A 19,609-nucleotide genomic window follows, 5' to 3' on the forward strand; every position below is an offset into this window, starting at 1 on the left:
GGTCACTGCAAAACAGACACGATGCTTTGCCAATCTAATTTAATAAAATAACCCACACTCCACCGCAAGCTTAAGTATGATACTAGAAGTCCACCTTCTCTTCTTGTTTTGACATGATGGGTATGCAATGGTTAAAAATACACAAAATTCATGGTCACGATACATGTGGCAAAGTGTGTCAAGCTAAAACCACGGCACTGCAATTTGTAGTGCAGCCAGCAGGAGTACTAAGCACTGAGGGACCACTCACAGCCTCTATCACAACGAAACTCTTCTAGCACAAACGCAGCCATACACAGGCAGTAGGTCCATAAACGTGGCTGTAACCCAATAAATCTTGATCCATGAACACTGAAATTCACATTTCATAGAATTCCCACATGCTATGAAATTTACTTTTTTTTTTTGGCTGGGGGCTTGTGGGATCTCGGTTCCCAGACCAAGGATTGAACCTGGGGTCACAGCAGTGAAAGCCCGGAATCCTAACCACTAGGCCACCAGGGAACTCCGTAACATTTACTTCTAGATTTTTTTCAACCATTTAAAAATGTAAAGCAAAACTCTGCAGAAGGTCGGGCTTCGACCCAGTATAGTCAATCGCCTTGTGGTCCACAGGATGACCTACGGCATAGTTAGGTTTAAGCCACATGATTATTTCCGCCTACAGAAAGTGCAAAATTATGTATATACGTGTATCACACTTGTGGGCTAAGGAGATGCAGCCATCGGCATCACAGCCACTGCATGGGGACAGCTGCCCTATCTCGCCTACCTTGTATCAGTCTTTGAGCCACAGCCTTTGTTGTATCACACCGAGACTGGGGTTCATATTAGCATATGGTCAGCCAGGGTGACAATTTCCAGTCATAGCAATCAGTTGCCTTGGATATGGCCACAATGTATTCCAAATAATGCTAGCAAAAGGAGAAAACCTCTTTTCACACCATGTCAAGCATTTATTCACTTGCTGCCCCGTCTCAGGGCAAATATGACACAGCATGTGAAATGTCTGGCTCCAACTGAATCTTGTCTGTGGAATAATGCCTTTTTCCTCTACAGTTTTTTGTAATGATTATATATAAAAGCAACAGATGCTTGTTTCCAAATTAGAACTTTGATGTTTAACTTCCTATTTAAAGAAGAATACCATTTTACATACTTGTGGTCATTCTGAATGTAGTTTTGAATTGTATCCTCTTCACCTTATTTACCCCACATACTGCAAAGTTTCATATTTTATTGGCCCATGGGGTTTCCGCTTGATTCATGATTTTCTCCCCACAAAATCTGAAAATCAAACCCACGCTACTTCTTCTGAAGATCCTAACCTAGTCCCCAGGAAAACATTCTTTAACTTCAACTCTGTTTCTTGTAGGAAATATCCATTGCCGCGATATATGCTCAAGATGGAATCACTGTCTCCCAGCTCCAGGGCACAGCACGCGTCAAGTGATGATAGGTAGTACCACGCCGCACTGGGGTGGCCGCGTTGTAGGTCGGGAACTGGGAACTATTCAAAACCCGACAGGCTGCACTGATGAGCTTACCTGCTGCTTTCCCAGAAGGGGACACCAGACGGACTTCCAGATCGACAAGTTCAGACACTGTTCAAAGAGGGAGGCAGTTCTGACACTCACGCAGCTCAGGGAACACAGGGCAAGCATACTCTTTGCGTCAGGGACTATCCCAGAGGTAGAACATGCCCTTTCTATATACTTAAACCCAACTCACCCAGCCCAGTATCTTATAAAAGTATATAACAAGTATTAGATGAAAAAAATGTTTGGTGGCAATGAATGTTTTTAATGAACCTGAATTAGCTGATACAAAAGCATATTTCAAGAGCATCAGAAACTTAAAAGATAGTTGAAAAGGCGAAAACCAACAATTTTACTTCAAGAGAGCCAAGTCCCCCTTGCATACAAAAAAAATATAGAAAAAGTTTACCTGGCGGTCACTGCTTGAATCTTGAAGTCTAATTCCAGATTGATGATACTGATACAGGATGTAGTTGTTAATTAATCCATGCTAGCCCACCCCAAACTAACTTAACATTGGTAAAAATGATCACATATACATAAATGAATCCCTATTAATAGTGACGCTGCCTTCTCACCCTTCATACAATTTAATATCCAGTTTCAGCCATCTGATGGGTCTAGCAGAGAAACACTTACATGGTCACTTAGTAAAGATTTTATTTTCTTTATTTGATGGTAACGACAAAGGCTACAGTCTAGTACTTAAGCTACCCAGGCAGAGCAACTAAAGGCAGCTATGAAAGCTGAAGAGAGCAGTAGAGACAGGGCACAGGCAGCGTGAGCCGGGCTGCTATGAGCTGGTGCTCACCCCTGCATTTCTGCGAGGGCGGGGAAGCCAAAATCACTGACTGCTCTCCCTGTTGACTTGAATTGACAGTTTTTTCTCCAACCATCTTGTTACTGATTGCATTCCATCTTATCTAGTTAAATACAAAGAATCAGCCTCCATAATAAAATCACCTTTTTCAGAACAACCACCATACACAATACATTCAGAATTACTGGGTGCTTTTTTTTCGTCTTTTTTTCCTTGAACTTGTAGGCGTCTGAGTGTCTTTTGTTTCTTCTTTTACACCAGATATGGGCTGTTTGAAAACTATCTCATTATCTTTATCATCGTCATTCATTTTAGCCACTTCAGATTTTCGTTTCTCCAAAAACGTTGGTGTACAAACCGGTGTGGGGTCCTGGGTTCAACAAGTTAAAGATTATAATACATGAATGTGGGAAGACGTTAGGAATGACCCCCCCATCATCTCCCCTCTCTTATTAAAAGTTACGCATATTATTTTAGGCCTGTTTCCATCTTTTGGTGATACAGCTGCACATAATCAAGAGCTTAGGTGCTTATCACACTTACTATGAAAAGTCACAATTAATGGATATATGGTATGTTCCATGACAGAGTATTAGATGGAAGACTCTACTATGCCTGCTAAATCATCAGTAAGGATTTACCAAAAAGTCCCAAGATTAAATGAAATTTTAGCAAAGTGACAGTAGCAGCAACTGCTTTTCCTCTTTTAAATTGTAGTTTCTGATTCCCAAAATTCTGAAGACCATCTTACCTGGCTATCCACAGTCTTCTCAGGAGTGTTAGGAGTGACCAAAGCTGCTTTTTTCTTCTTCTTACGTAAAGCCTTAAATAAATTTAAGAGACTTCATCAATCTGCATATTTATCAGCTATAGTAGTCTTGAATATATTTCCCCATTTATCTTTCTCTAATATCTAGTAGTTAATATGATAAATTAAAGTTTTACCTGGTGCTTTCTGGAATTTCGAGGACCAGTGTTTGAAGCATTTTCCTCGTTTTTATGTAAGACCTTAACATAAGTAAACATAAAGAAGTTGTAAACTAGCAGTGTCACGTATGTACATTTTAAAACTTACCACTAGATCCTTATACATATTACGAATAAATTCTATGTGACAGAGCATTTCAATTTATTTATTTGTTTGTTTATATGGGGGTACCAATTTATATGTGGATCAGGGCAGACTTCATTTTTTTTATTTTAAAAAATATTTTATTTATTTATTTGTTTTTATTTATTTATGGTTGCATTGGGTCTTAGCTGCGGCATGCAGGATCTTTATCGCGGCATGCAGGATCTTTCACTGAGGCGTGCAGGCTTCTCTCTAGTCGTGGTGCGCAGGTTCTCTCTCTCTAGTTGTGGCATGCAGGCTCCAGAGCGCGTGGGCTCTGTAGCTTACGGAACACGGGCTCTCTAATTGAGGCGTGCAGGATTAGTTGCCCCGCAGCATGTGGGATCTTAGTTCCTCGACCAGGGATCAAACCGGAGTCCTCTGCATTGAAAGCAGATTCTTTACCACTGGACCATCATGGAAGTCCCCGGAGCATTTCAATTTAAAAAGCAAAATCCACAAATACAGTGAATGATCTTAAGCAAAGGGCAAAACTACAAAAGGGGCCTAACTGAGGAGCAGGCAGAAGTTGCAGAGGCTGAAGTGAAGGCCTAGAACCTGGAGCTGGCCAGAGAATCCTGCGTCAGGAAGTGGGGAGCCAGGACGAATGTGAAAAGGCAGGCCCTAGAGGAGGTCTGTCCTGCTTAAGTCCAGGACAGTGAACGCAGCAATCTGCTTCCTACAAGGTAACAGACGGGGCACAGGAAAAGCAGTTCTCCAGCTCCTGAATGGATCACAAGAGTACCAAGGCCCAAACTGTGACATAGTGTTGTTTTAACATGTATCAATACAGGCTGTGTTTGGGATTTGGGCAAAGAATTAACCACCAGGCACAGTGAGGTATCACCTCATACCGGTCAGAATGGCCATCATAAAAAAGACCACAAACAGGGACTTCCCTGGCTGTCCAGTGGTTAAGAATCTGCGCTCCCAATGCAGGGGTCATGGGTTCAATCCCTGGTCGGGGAACTCAGATCCCATATGCTGCACAGCGTGAACAGAAAAAAAAAAGAAGACCACAAATAACAAATGCTGGAGAGGATGTGGAGAAAGGGGAATCCTTGTACACTGTCGGTGGGAATGTAAATTGGTGCAGCCACTATGGAGAACAGTATGGAGGTTCCTTAAAAAACTAAAAATAGAATTACCGTATGATCCAAAAACCCTACTCTTGTGCATACATTCAAAGAAAATGAAAACACTAATTCGAAAAGATACATGCACCCCAATGTTCACTGCAGTACTATTTATTACAGCCAAAATATGGAAGCAACTTAAGTGTCCATCGACAGATGAATGGATAAAGAAGATGTGGTACATATATACAATGGAATACTACTCAGCCATAAAAAAGAACGAAATTTTGCCATTTGATGGAATGGAGGGCATTGTGCTAAGTGAAACAAGACAGAGAAAGACAAATACTGTATGTTTTCACTTATATGTGGAATCTAAAAAATAAAACAAATAAACAGATATAACAAAACAGAAACAGACAGATATAGAAAACAAACTAGTGGTTACCAGTGGGGAGAGGGAAGGTGGGAGGGGCAAGATAGGGGTAGGGGATTAAGAGATACAAACTACTATGTATAAAATGGGACTTCCCTGGTGGCCCAGTGGTTAAGAATCCACCTGCCAATGCAGGGGAAACAGATTTGAGGCCTGGTCCGGGAAGATCCCACATGCCGCGGAGCAACTAAGCCCATGTGCCACAACTACTGAGCCTGTGCTCTAGAGCCCATGAGCCGCAACTACTGAGACCGTGAGCCACAACTACTGAAGCCTGCACGCCTGGAGCCCGTGCTCCGCAACAAGAGAAGCCACCGCAATGAGAAGCCCACTCACTGCAACTAGACAAAGCCTGCGTGCAGCCACAAAGACCCAACGCAGCCAAAAATAAAAACAAATACATAAATTAATAAAATAAAATTAAAAAGCCACAAGGATATATTACAGCACAGGAAAATACAGCCAATGTTTTATACTTTAAATGGAGTATAACCGATAAAAATATTAAATCGCTGTTTTACACCTGAAGCTAATATAATATTGTAAATCAACTATACTTCAATGAGAAAGAAAAGAAAAAAGGGGAAAAAAAAGCAACAACAACAGAAAGGAAAAAATAAACAGCCAGGAACTGGGCCCAAGGATAGCAACTTGGTCTTCCAGTTTCTGGATAAGGTTAAAAGACCTAATAAACTTGGTAATAGATACCATCTCTTACCAACTAATTAACTTTTTGGAAATAAGCCGACAGGGTCTATGGAAGAGCCAAAACAATCTCAAGATATAGTCAAGAAAAAAAATAAGATCTTTACCTATGCTATCCATACCCTAATGACCCGCATTCTTGTTTTTTAATTATAGATGTAGAACTCTCCTTACTATGAAAGAGGGAGGAGAGATTCAGCAAGGTCTCCTTGTTCAGCAAGCAATGAAGAACTGGATGAAAATCTGTTAACCCATGCATGTAAGGAGCCTTCCTGTATTTCAACTCCCACTCATTTAATCCACAGAATTCATGCTGACTGGTTAATTCTGACATACACTTTGGGAGTATTTCCAACTTAGAAGACCATGAAACAAAATTTTAACTAGAATGGCATAAAAAGGATGGTCAATTTACAGTCTTGATATTTACTGATAACATATAATAAACCAAACATTTAATTCTGGCAATGACACCTTTACTAGCAATCTACAAGCATTATGGTGTTGGGTCAAATAGGGTTTAACTTCAATAATCTAAAATTACTAAATCAGGTAAATGTTGCAAAGCAGCTAATCCCTTTCAGGAGTTTCCTTTTCTGTATAATGGAGATAATACGACTGCTATGACAAAATTTAGTCAAAACCTAGCATGGGATCAAAGTACTGGGTTAGATACTTTATACAAAGCAATACCTACCAGTGAAGGGAAGTCATAATCAATTCCCTTCTTAGCCAATCTCTTCCTGAGTGATTTTTCCTTCTTTTTAAATCGCTCTTCCATCCGTAGCTTTTGAAGAAGTGTCCGATTCTGATTATACCGTTTCACTGCTGGATATGATGGCCTTTTAAATGGCATATGCCACTCCCTAAAAAGTTTTTCATGTACTTTTTCAGGTGGTATAAAATGACCTATAATAATAATAAAAAAGGTTTTCAACCACGTGGGAGGGAAAGGATTTTCACATTAACTGTAGAATTTCCCGTGTCATTCCTCACTGCACAATCAAAATGACACGTCCCCCACTTAGTGGAGAAGCCTGAAAGATAAAGCAGGTGCCCAAGGGAAAGTCATACAGCCCACAACTATTTATCAAACACTCACTGTGTGTGTGCCAAGAGCAATTCCAGGACTAGAGGTTCGTGAGTGAACAAAGACAAGTAGCACAGAGGAGAGTGTGGATGGTATCAAGTCTCAGGGTTCCTGAAGCTAAAAGGATCCCTACTTTTAGACTGTGTGACCCACGGTAGCAGAAGCGCTGATCCTCTGGGCACCCGCCCAGGACTAAGGCAGCTCACTGCTTATCTGCATCTCTCTGCTCACGGACGCACACTGGGCCCACATGCAAGGCAAGCCAAAACCCCTGGAATCCACCCTCCACCAGTGATGAATGGGGAGTTGGTACGCAAACATCTCAGTTCCCTTGCTTGTCAGGTGGGATAATTCTGTCTCCCAGTGTTACCAGCAGGACGGAGCCCAGCTGCCTAAGTGGTAACCTGCTTGCTAACATACCCTTTTCACTAACTGATTATCGACTTCCTCCCCCTGCCCCATGTCGCCACTCCTTACAGGTATTTTCCTGGGATCACCTCCAAGATAAACTGCTTCCATTAAAAGAAAAACAAAGGGGGGGGGGGTTTGGGAATTCCCTGGCAGTCCAGCGGTTAAGACTCCACACTTCCACTGCACGGGGCGCAGGTTCCATCTCTGGTCGCGGAACCAAGAGCCACATGCTGAGCGGTGCAGCCAAAAAATTAAAAAAGAAACAAACAACTGGTGATGACGTGGCTAATCTCACTCGTATCCAAGTTCAGAGCCCTTTGTGCCATCTTTCAAAAGTCAGATACAGCACAGCACTGATCTGATACACGTGGTTACCCACTCAGCCCATTTCATCCTGGCAAGAGCCGCGTTTTTGTTTTTTTGTGTTTTTTTTGCGGTACGCGGGCCTCTCACTGTTGTGGCCTCTCCCGTTGCGGAGCACAGGCTCCGGACGCGCAGGCTCAGCGGCCATGGCTCACGGGCCCAGTCGCTCCGCGGCACGTGGGATCCTCCCGGACCGGGGCACGAACCCGTGTCCCCGCATCAGCAGGCGGACTCTCAATCACTGCGCCACCAGGGAAGCCCAAGAGCCGCGTTTTTAATGTGTGAACGAACGCAGGACCTCAGGAGTTACTGGGACTCTCTTAGCAACAGGAGCCGAAGTAGAGGGGTTCTACTTGGGCACTGGGATGGGCGCCCTCCAGCCCGAGCACAGGGCGGCCGGAAGCTCGGCCCCACCTCCGGAGGGCACTGCTCTGGGAGGCTAGTCACTGGCGGCCCTACACCTGCAGGGTGAACTTCTAATCAGCGGCCATCCCGCCACTCCCGATGGCTTCTCTCGTGGAGGTGCTGCAGCCACTGCCATGCGGGCCAACTGAAATGTGACTCCTCACGCTAAAGGTCGTCCGGTCTAGAACCCATTAGTGGGTCCTGCTGTCCTCGGGGTACACTCTGGTCTCCCGCTTTACAAGGCCTCCAGTAACCTGACCTCCCTTCCTCTCATTCTCCTCCTGCACCTCTTGTGATTCTCCTTGCAGGTGAATATGGTGAGTCAGTTTGGCTCTGCAGCTGCTGTCCCCTCAGCAAATCCTCACTCCCACCCCTTCACCTGGCTCACTGTTACGTAATTCTCAGGTTTCAACTTCAGTGACTCCTTCTCAGGGAGCCCTTCCACATCCCACAAGGAAGCTCTTCCTATATACTCAAGAAACCTAACCAACCCCATCTCAGCCTAAAGCTGCTCTCACTCTGGAAGATTTAGAAGTTCCCATTAGACCTTGTCTGGAAAATGCACTTAAACCCTTGCACCACTGCTTAAGAGAATCACCCCGGTGCGGGGGGGAATCCAAGCAGCTAAGCAACCCGTCCTTCCCTCCCGTCAGCGGGAGGCGTCCCCGCAGCCCCACAGGTAAGACGGGTACTCACACTTCAAGAGTCTTTCGCCAAAAAGGTAGTTGTTCATCGTTTCAGCAGCTATTTTGGCAACATCCTCAGATTCAAACTCCACAAAGCCATAGCCTTTGCTATTTCCAGTCTGCAATGGAAAACCCACCACAGAAAGCAGAACAATTAAATTCTGATGTGCCATCAAACTCCCAAAATGTCATTAGTTTAAATAATGTACATTAGCCCCTCACTGAATAACATTAAGACACCTTTGATTCCAACTTCAAATCACATAGTCCGGGGACTGTTATGGGGAAAGAAAAGTTCAGAATAGTCTGAACTTGCCACTGATTTTGAGGCATTCCTGGGACTTTGATTACGTCTGATGAATACATTACTGTAGTTGGAATTCATCCAATAGCAACAGCCCAGCATAAAGGAAATGTGGGAGGCCCCCCAGCCCTTTACTCGTTATTGATCTCATGGGTGGTGGTCACGTCATCCATATATTTATTAATACTACCCAGGAGATGGTATAATACTTCACAAAGAATGCAGGTGATATAATTCCCATTTTATATGGAAAAACTGAAAAGAAATGAACTCCTCAGTGTCTCTAAAGTTAATCAATAAAATACTGATTCACTGTCATGTTTACTAGTGACTGGGCTTCTCCACGGCTGGGGGCAAAGGACATCCTCTGACATGGACATCCGGAGTTCTTGGCCTCCACACTGCAACGTACAGTGGATTTTTCTCACTGAGCTCGGTAACAAGAGTTCTAGAGTCCGAATGCCCAGGTTTGGACCCTGGCTCTGACACTTAATCGGGTAAGGAATGTTCAAGCTTCAGTTTTTCCTTCTATAACCACTCTCACAGGGTTGCTAGGAAAATATGAAATAATCCGTAAGCGCTCCACAAGATGTCTGTCAAGTACTCAAAACATGGTACTGCAGGGTGGCAGGGTATGCCTGCCCAACATCCGCTCCTTTGGCATAGGATTATTTTGAGATGAAGGAATTGAGAAAGAGATACAAGAAAAACTCTCTGTCCTCCCCTTATTTACCTAAAAACAGGACATGAATTTACAAAGGTGTCTTCCTCCCTCTACCAGAAAGACAGAAGTTAGAGGACTCTACACAAAAAACTTTACGAAGTAGACCTCATCCATCATTAGTCTCCCGTATATTTGCCTTCCCACAATTTGCAGCCCTAAAAACTCAAAGCACTTTTCCTTCGTCTTGTCGCTCCTCCAAAAATGTTTTGCTCCTTTGCCAAGATGCTGTATAGGCCCAAGTTCTAACCAACCCTTTGAGTTATTCCTCTCCGAGCAGTCCCATGTGTAAGCATACATTTTAGGTGTTTGTTTTGGTCTTGTTAATCCCTTTTTGCAGTCCAATTTACAGGGTGCCAGCCAGGGACCTTAGGAGGGCAGTAGAAAAAGAACTTTTCCCCACTACAGATCCAGTTCTTAGTGACAACGACTAGAAATACTTTACAATCTTGCATTAAACAACATATTCTCAGATATGGCTCAGAACTGGTCATGTGATCCTGGAAATGAGAAACCATTTAAAGGGTGTGTGGCTCAACAGAGTTGGAGGCCAGGAGGCTCACTCCTAGCACCACCTGCGCCAGTGACTAACAACTCAGGCACGGCCACAACCCAGAGTCTCAGTTCAGTTATCTGCAACAGGACGATTCTGGTAAAACTTTAAAAATCTGACAGTCCTTTTACAATCCCAACTCAGGAGAGGAAGGATGGTGGAGTGTAAAACACTGTGAAATCTAGCTCAATGTACCACACTGTGAACTAATAAATCTTTTGAAACCTGATGTGAAAATACATGTCAGGTGTCCAAAAAACCAAAAACTTAAAAGCCAACACCTCGACCTAGTAATCCCAGAATGCTGGCAATACCAAGCAAATAGTCAAAACCAGGGTGTGTGGGGAGGCAGTAGCTTTATTACTATGCAACGAAGCTGGAAATGATGCATTCCAGTGCATCTCAGCAAGGAGCACGCTTTCCAAGACAACTGGCCTAAAGTCTCCAAAAAAGCCTATGTCAAGAAAAACCAAACAAGCAAAACAGGAGTAAAGAGACCGTTCGAGACAGGATGAAGAGCTGAACAAGCACGTGCAATGCACAAACCCTAACTGGATCCCAGGGTGGGCAGGGACCACGGGGGTATGTGACAATGGACAGTAAATGAGATTTTTACACTGGGATTACATGGCAGAATGTCCTCATTCTTAAATTGATGATTATGCATTTAGTATTAAAGCATTACAACTGCCACTTGCTTCAAAAGGTTCAACAAAACAAAGAGGTGTGTACCTTTTTATAGATATGGGAAGAGTTGAAGCTAATGTGTCAGGATATTAATAACGGTTGAATCCAGGGGAGGGACGTTCATTACACCATTCTTTCTACTTCCCTGTAGACCCGAACATTTTCAGAATACAAAGCTGGGGAACAGCTATACTCAATATGGAGAAACTCATTCTGCACTCAGTCATCCTGAGGATAGGCTGTAAAGCTCTATTTTTCAAACTCAGAGTCTGACCTTTTAGAGGGCAACAAAATGAATTTAGTAGGTCAGAAAAGTATTGTTACAAAACTGAATAGAAAGGTTAAGTATCATCTCCTGGGACTTGTTTTTCATTTATGTTTATGTACATGTGTGTTGCCTTGTGGATTTCTTATTGTGGATTGAAGGTCTGAAAAATACCGTTCTAGAGAAAGTTGCCTACACCTGCACCAAGAATGTTCCTAGCAGCTTCACCTACAAGACTGGAAAAAACCTAGGTTTCAACAGGAGAGTGGATAAATAAACAAGCAAAGGAACAGAGCAGTGACAACAAATAGTTAACTCTGATTTGCTATAACTCAAGTGGGAAAATGTGGAAAAACCGTATTGAGAAAAAAAGAGATTCCAATAACAAGAACTCTATGGTTACAACCAATCAAGTGTATGTGTGGGAAGAAAATAAAGTGGGCCACTCCTCTATTAACGAAACAAACCACATAAACCTTTCTTTATTAGGACGTAGGTATGATACAACAATAACGTTTATATAGTACTTTGTGTGTCAGGCGTTCTAAGAATCTTACACTTATTACCATATTTATCTTCGATTAGATAACTCCTAGGAGGTCGTATCTTACAAATATGAAAATCAGAAGACAGAAGCATGGAGAGGTTATAGAATTTGTACCTAGTCACACAACCACTAACATGTAGAGACAGGCCTCATACCTAGGTAGTCTGGCTCCAGTGTCCTTACCCAACTACCCACCATACAAACCTTTGCTGTCACAGTGATGCTACGTATCAGAGGCTGATACACGATGTATAAACCTGCTCCTCAAACTGAAGTTCACGTACCCCTGGCTTAGCAGTCATAAGACAAGCAAGACTCATTTACTGGGATTGTCAATTTAGTTTGAGAACTTGAAGCAATTACCTTTTTTTTCTTAAAAAGCAAAGCAAACATTTACAGGAATATTGATTTTGCTCTCATGGCTGCTTCAGGTTCTAGACCTTATCCAACCCCTTTCTGGAATGAAGAGTAATAAGTGATAACATGCAAACATGCTCCATAAATTGTCAAGGATGATACACTTTTGGAAAATAAAACAAACTAATTCAATATAAAAATCCTACCTTGGTACTCCTGGACAGTCTGAATCTTGTAACAGTGCCAAACTGGGAGAAATATGCTCGGATCTGGGTTTCATAAAGCGACGGAGGTAAGTGGCCCACATAGATCACTCCAGGAGTAAGTTTTTGTTTCTCCTGTTGCTGAAGACACAAAGACCAGGCAAATATTTTCTTTGTAATAAGAAGTCACAATGCAACAAAACTTGTGAAACTCCTTGCTCTCAGTCTAAGACAAGAGGTCAAGAACCTACTCTGTATTTCCACTTACCATAACACACTAAAGAATTAGCTGTTTAGACACAGAGAACAGACTAATGGTTGCCAAGGGTGGGGGAGGGATGCATTGGGAGGGTGGGGTTAGCAGATGCAAACTATTATATAGAGAATGGATAAACAACAAGGTCCTCCTGTATAGCACAGGGAACTGCATTCAATATCCTGTGATAAACCATAGTGGAAAAAATATGGAAAAGAATATACATATATGTATATACACACATACACGTATACATATAACTGAATCACTTCGCTGTACAGCAGAAATTAACACAACACTGTAAATCAATTATACCTCAATAAAAATAAAGATTAAAAAAAAATTGGCTGTGTAATGTCTATCTCCCCAAGAGGACAACCATCAAGCAGTAGGCGGTCTTCTCAGCCTCCCACTCCCAGCCCGGAGTGCCAACTCCTAGGCAGCAAACGGAGCTTGGCAAATACTGTCTTTTAAGAATTCCAAAACCACTAACCGGGCAAACGAACCTCCCCAGTTCGGGGGCAAGGCGGAAGCAGGACGGCTCCGGGGTGAGGCTGATCCGCGAGCGGGACGAGGGCCGACCCAGCGGCTGGCTCTCCTCTCCTCTCCTCGTGCACCCCTCCCCCATACCCACCCCCCGGAGGACCCTAAGGCCCACGGCCCAACCGCGTCTTTTCTCGGTCCTCCCGGGGAAACCTCGGCCTCCTACCTCATGAGGTCCGGGCCTGCCCGGGGTGACCCCAGACGAAGCACAGGCGTGGGGAGGCCGAGGCGCGCCGGGCAGGACCCCCAGACCCCGTCCCTCGCCTCCCCTCGCGGCCCGGGCCGCGCTGGCCGCTCACCTTGCTTGCGCGCCGGCGAACCTGTGCCACCTCCTTCTTAAACTTGGTATCCTCCTGCGGGTTCAGGGACAGGAGCGGCTTGGCCGGGCCAGTGAAGGCCGCCATGTCACCAGCTCGCAGGCGAAAAAGACCCACGCGGCGCTCCCACAAGCGCCGAGCGCTCTGCTTCCCCAAAGCGGAAGTGACGGCAGGGGCCTGGGGCGGGGCTTGGGGCGCGGTGCAGGGGCGGGGCCTGGGGCGCCGCGTTCTCAGCGCGGCCAGAGGGCGGGAGGGGCTGCTTGTTTGGCCGGTGCTGCAGGGCATGTCCAGGGTTGACGCCCTTTGGAGGTGTTCCCTCGGCCTGCTGCTCAGTATTTCGGTAGCCTGCCCGCCCGTGGTTCCACCCGTCCGCTGAGGTCAGCCCTGTGGCCAGGTGCTCGACTTGGAAGGGCCTTTGTACGCTGATCTCATCCTTTAGTAAGGACCTCATCTTCTCTTGTCTCTGTTGTAGGAGATGCTTTTTCCTCTTTGCATTGTTGCAGGGCAGGCATCTTGGCTGTTCTCAAAGTTAGATATTTGATGTATGAGTCAGATACTGGCCTCTGTGTCCCCCAGAGGGGGACTGACCAAGAGGATACAGACCAAGTTCTATGGTTCCCTGAAGGCCCCTCCCTTGGGTGTGTGTGTGAACAACCCTCTCTTTCCCAGGCTTGAATCCCTGACTTATCTCGGAGTTCCTATGGGGAGCGGAGGGGAGGAGCAAAGACGGGAAGAAGGCAAACTGGCAATTCTTTTCTGGGAGTTTCCCCTCTCGAATCTTCTCAGTCCCCTCCAGGAATTCCTGGCCCCCAAAGAATCAGGTGGTGACCCAAGGCTTTGCAAAATTGAAAGAGCATATGGACTGCCGATTCTGATTCCTAGGTCGGGGGCAGGGCCCTAGGTTTTGTGTCTCTCACAAACTCCCAGGTGAGGCTGATGCTCCGAGGATTACACTTTGAGTATCAGGAGTAGAGATACGGGGAACTGATCTCTGAACCGGGTTGAAATGCGTCCCCCCAAAAGATATGTTCAAGTCTTTACCCCAGTACCTGTGATGCGAGCAGGGTCTTTGCAGATGTAATCAAGTTCAGATGAGGTCGTGCTGGAGAAAGTTGGACCCTAATCCAATGACTAATGGCCTTATAGTAAGAAGGACGTTTGGGGACACACACACACACAGGGAGAATGCCGCGTGAGGACAGAGGCAGAGGTTGGAGTGATGCTGTTGGAAGCTAAGGAACGCCAAGGATTGCTGGCAACCACAGGAATCTGGGAAGAGGTAAAGGAGGATTCTTCCCTAGAGCCTTCAAGAGCATGGCCCTACCAGCATCTGGAACTTGGATTTCTAGCCTCCAGAACTGTGAGAGAAGACATTTCTGTTTTAAGCCATTCCGTTTGTGATCATTTGTAATGGCAGCCCTAGGAAGCGAATACAGTTACCATATTTGGTGCAGCCTGAAATGGTTTTCTGAGGAAAATACTTTGATTGGTCCTGGACCTGTCTTGGCCTGTCAGGGCCAGGTGCTGCAGGAGATCCTAGATGTTCACAGAAGGCTACCAGGCCACCCTCTCCATGGCCTTCACCAGACCACAGAAGTCAGCCCTTAACTGGGGACAGGGTCTCTCAGCCCCTGGATCACACCGCAGCCCAGACAGGACCTGTTTCATTTCCCCGCTTCTGAGTCTGGGTCATTTCACAGCACCTTCCAGTGACATACGCTTTGGCCCTGCTGGGGACCATCTTATTCTGCTGTTCCTCGGCTGCCCAGGGCCCAAGGGTCACTCTGGGACCTGGGCAGGTGGTCACGGGAGCTGATGTGGCATCCTGGTCAGAGAGTCCAGAAACCCCCCGGCCTTGTGCCTGGGGAGATTGTCCTCCTCTCAGGTGGGGCCTCAGTCTTCTCAGCCATGAAGAAGACTTTGGGTGAGATGATTGTTAAGTCTCCTGGGGTAGGGGTCGGGAAGTCTGCACTCTTTAGTGGCAGCAGCAACACTACTAACGATCAGGCGGGCAGCTGGCCTTCTGCGTGCCCTAGGTGATAGGCTAGTGTCGCTATGTTTGTCCTTCCACCCTCCCTCCCTCCGTTCCTTTCTTCCTTCTTTCTGATTTTGTATGTAGGCGGGGAGGCTGCTTGGGTGGGATGGCTCTCACTGAGCTGGACCGTCCCGTACACACTGCCTTTGCATCCTGTCCGCAGCACACGTTGCCAGGGCCACCCCAGCCCTCCCCGCCTGGGCACTTAACAACCCACATGCCTCCAGGCACTTCCGCAGACCCCTGATTGGACGGTTGAGTGTGCTCACTGCAGGTCTCTCCCCTCCTTTTCCCCCACTGCCCTCCCATATCTGCTGGGACAGAATAGCGGCATGTCTTTCCCATGGTGCCACCATCACCACCTATGGGCTGGGGGCCCAGCATGGCGAGGGCTGCTGCCTGGGATTTGAGGTGGGGCTGGCGGCAGAGTGGGACCAGCTGCAGAGCGAGGAGGGATGTGCTGAGTGTCCGGGCAGCTGGGCCTTGGGAGGAGAGGGCTCTGCGGGGCGGTCCTGAGAGGGGAGCCAGTGGGCACCGGCAGGGGCCGAGGTGCCTGCCCAGCCCTGCCCACTTTCCTCCTCCCCTGCTCTCCCCCCTTTCCATTGCTCTGCCTGGTCCCTGCAGGGCCGTCCAACATGCCACCCCTGGGACGTGGGCCCAGCTACCAGAGTCAGCCTGCTTGGCCCTGCCCCTTGCCCCTTGCTCAGGCACAGGGCTTCTGGGCATGGAACTGAAAGGAACAATTTTAGGGGAAGAAGTGGGGAGCAGTTCTCATCTGTGTCACCCGGCTCAACAGTGGAGCCTCAATGCATGTCACCTGACAAACTAAAAATTCAGTCTGCAGACCATTTAGGGCCACATGACCTGAGGCTGGGAGGGACACTTTTTCCTCTGTCCTGTAGATGACTGTCACCTGGGCCACATCCTGCCCTGTGCTGGGTTTAACATCATGCACAGCCCCAAATCCAGACCCCGAGTGAGGCAGTGACCCTGGCAAAGCTGGGTGGACCGGCGGGGGGATGGGGGTGGGGAGAGTGGAGAGTGGGGCCTGCCTAGAGGGTCCAGGTTCCCTCTGAAAATCCATGGACTGACTCACCAATGCCCTCGTTCATCCCAGGATCCTTTCCTGCCTTCAGTGGGGCTGTGGGTCATGGTGTCCTGGGTCCTGCAGTCTGAATCCTGGTGCCCTCTTCCCAGCCTGTGTTAATCATGTTTGTATTTTCTGATGTTTTGACACCTTAAAAAGCTTGCTGACGGTTTGGGGTTAGCAGGTGCAAACTATTATATCTAGAATGCATAAACAACAAGGTCCTACTGTAGAGCACAGGGAACTCTATTCAATATCCTGCAATAAACCATAATGGAAAAGAATATATATATATATATATACACACACACATATATGGATCACTTTACTATACACCAAAAACTAACACAACATTGTAAATCAATTACACTTCAATAAAGAAAAAGAAAGCTTGCTGGCTGCAGAGAGACTGTCCTCCCAGTGCTAGCCAATTGCTAGAGACAGCAAAGGGCTCAGCCTGGAGCATCTCCTTACCTGACTCTCACACACCAAGCCAATATCCCCTCCCCTAAATCATGCCAAGGCGAGGTACCAGGCAACTTGAGACCACTCCTATAGCCTGAAGTCCACTAGAAGCATTCACATTGGCCAGTCCTGAGCTCATCGCCCTGCCCTGCCCCGCCCTGCCCCGCCCTGCCCTGCCCGTGGCCACAGGGACACAGGGACACAGGCTCTGGCTTGGCTTTCCCTCACTCCTGCTCCTCCTTCCTGACCAAACCTGGTGCTTCCCCGTGTGGCCCTGCCTGGCACGGTGTGCCCTGTCTTCTCAGGAGACGCAAGGAATAAATTCTTCTGTCAATGGCACTGGCCTCTCTAGCTGTCATTATGTCAGCTCTATAAATTAAAATCTCCTGCTTACACAGCCCAAGGCCCATCTCTTTTTTCTCTCTCTGCACTGACTCCCTAACCCCTTCTGTTCTCAGACTGCAGGCCACAGCTCCCAACCAGACTTCTGTTTCTCCCCTCTTGCCCTTCAAGGAACCTTGCAGACGTGCACCACCCATGACCTTGTCTGCAGTACTATTAAATAAGGTATAATTTAACCCTTAAATTAGCCCAGAATGTCTACAGTGTTAATATTCACACTGGGGAGAGAGCAGCCAAGCTGGCTCCTTCAGGCCCTGGTGGGCAGGGGAATGAAAATGAAATCAAGCTCTTTGCAGAGGGATTTGGCAAAATACGTCAGGAACTTTAAAAACAGGACTTATCAAAAGAATGATCTTATTATCATTTTTAAATTTCTAACTTTAATTTTTTTAATTGAAGTATAGTTGACTTACAACATTGTATTAATTTCAGGTGTACAATTGGTAATTTGACATTTTAATAGGTTATACTCTGTATAGAGTTATTATAAAATTTTGGCTTTTTCACTGTCCTGTACATTACATCCCTGGTAACTTATCTATTTATTTAGTTTTAACTTACCTATTTCATATCTTGTAGTTTGTACCTCTTAATCCCCTTATCCATTTTGCCCCTCCCCCCACCTCTCTCCTCCCTGGCAACCACCAGTTGGTTCTCTGTATCTGTCTGATTGTCTGTTTCTGCCTTGCTATGTTTGATCATTTGTTTTATTTTTTAGATTCCACATATAAGTGATATTATATAGTATTTGTCTTTCTTTGCCTGACTTATTTCACTGAGCATAATACCCTCCAGGTCAACCAATGTTGTCACATTTGGTAAAATTTATTCTTTTTTTATGGCTGAGTAGTATGCCATTGCATCTACATACCACATCTTTATCCATTCATCTGTTGATGGACACTTAGGTTGCTTCCATATTTTGGCTATTGTAACTAGTGCTGCTATGAACATTGGGATGCATGTATCTTTTCAAATTTGTGTTTTTGTTTTCTTTGGATAAATACCCAGGACTGGAATTGCTGGATTGTATGCTAGTTCTATTTTTAATTTTTGATAAATCTCCATAGTGTTCTCCATAGTGCCTCCACCAATTTACATTCCCACCACCAGCATAAGAGGTTCACTTTTCTCCACATCCTCACCAACACCTGTTATCTCGTCTTTTTTTAAAAAAATAAATTTATTTATTTATTTATTTTTGGCTGCATTGGGTCTTTGTCGCTGTGCGGGCTTTCTCTAGTTCTCTAGTTGCGGCGAGCGGGGGCTACTCCTTGCTGTGGTGTGCCGCCTTCTCATTGTGGTGGCTTCTCTTGTTGCAGAGCAAGGGCTCTAGGCACGTGGGCTCAGTAGTTGTGGCTGGTGGACTCTAGAGTGCAGGCTCAGTAGTTGTGGCGCATGGGCTTAGTTGCTCTGTGGCATGTGGGATCTTCCTGGACCAGGGCTCAAACCTGTGTCCCCTGCATTGGCAAATGGATTCTTAACCACTGCGCCACCAGGGAAGTCCCTTTTTTCTTTTTCATATAGCCATTCTCACAGGTGTGAGGTGATATCTTATTGTGGTTTTGATTTGCATTTCCCTGATGATATCTTTTCATGTGCCTGTTGCCCATCTGTATATCAAAAGGAAATGATTTTACATACTGATAAGGGCTTACGAAGACTTTCATCACAATGCTATTTATAATAGAAAGAACCGAAATAGCCCATAAAAGACTGACTGTGTTAATAAACAGGACATGTCCATTCCACCAAAAACAAACAAAAAAATTCACATTAACAATGTCTGCATTTCAAAAATTATTTTTAAAAATGATAAAAAAATGAGAAAATGTTAATTTTTAAGTAATAAGGATTACTAGAATTGAATGAGAAAGATGAAAACTTTATAGTAAGATGTGCAAAAAGCACAGCAAATTCCCAAAAGAAATTTCAATATATATATGATGATAATAGCATGGTGATGAAAACAACTCATTTAGATTACAGCTTCATCTTGTAATAGCTGCATATGACCTTAGGCAAGTCAATTAATCTGTTAACATAGTAACATCATTTATAAGATAAAAATAGTATCAAATTCGCAGAAGTATATTGGAGATAAAATATGACCTTTCATGTAAAGTTTTAGAATAACGTCTGGCGCAAAGCAAACAACAAACTATCATTTAGTTGATATAAGTAATCATTTAAATTCATATGGAGTGTATCCATATACACACACAT

The 19,609-nt window shown here is 45.3% G+C and overlaps 1 protein-coding gene and 1 long non-coding RNA gene across 2 annotated transcripts in view; one reads left to right on the forward strand and one right to left on the reverse strand.

Annotated features, from left to right (window-relative positions):
* Nucleotides 1-6,102, forward strand: part of LOC309824836 — a 22,287-nt gene extending 16,185 nt beyond the window's left edge. The window contains exons 2-3 of the long non-coding RNA XR_014296977.1: nucleotides 1,376-1,459; nucleotides 5,843-6,102. This is a non-coding gene — a long non-coding RNA (uncharacterized lncRNA). The remainder of the gene's footprint in view (nucleotides 1-1,375; nucleotides 1,460-5,842) is intronic.
* On the reverse strand, nucleotides 2,190-13,541 carry NIFK (nucleolar protein interacting with the FHA domain of MKI67). The gene is made up of 7 exons (XM_082658033.1): nucleotides 13,377-13,541; nucleotides 12,282-12,419; nucleotides 8,652-8,760; nucleotides 6,384-6,595; nucleotides 3,304-3,366; nucleotides 3,110-3,181; nucleotides 2,190-2,728 (listed from the first exon to the last, which is right to left on the reverse strand). The coding sequence occupies exons 1-7, from the start codon at nucleotides 13,479-13,481 to the stop codon at nucleotides 2,540-2,542; spliced, it is 888 nt and encodes a 295-aa protein (XP_082514159.1). The 5' UTR covers nucleotides 13,482-13,541; the 3' UTR covers nucleotides 2,190-2,539.
* Nucleotides 13,542-19,609: the final 6,068 nt, after the last annotated feature.

The sequence above is a fragment of the Grampus griseus genome (genome assembly GCF_964374135.1).
Source record: "Grampus griseus genome assembly, chromosome: 7".
Lineage (NCBI taxonomy): Eukaryota > Metazoa > Chordata > Mammalia > Artiodactyla > Delphinidae > Grampus > Grampus griseus.

Excerpts from the sequence above, each read along its gene's own strand:
- NIFK (XM_082658033.1), bottom strand. The coding sequence starts at position 13,481 with ATGGCGGCCTTCACTGGCCCGGCCAAGCCGCTCCTGTCCCTGAACCCG. Across the intron at positions 8,761-12,281 it reads GACTGTCCAGGAGTACCAAG|ACTGGAAATAGCAAAGGCTA; the intron begins GTAGGATTTTTA and ends TTTCCATTGCAG. Across the intron at positions 3,367-6,383 it reads ATTATGACTTCCCTTCACTG|GTCTTACATAAAAACGAGGA; the intron begins GTAGGTATTGCT and ends ACTTATGTTAAG.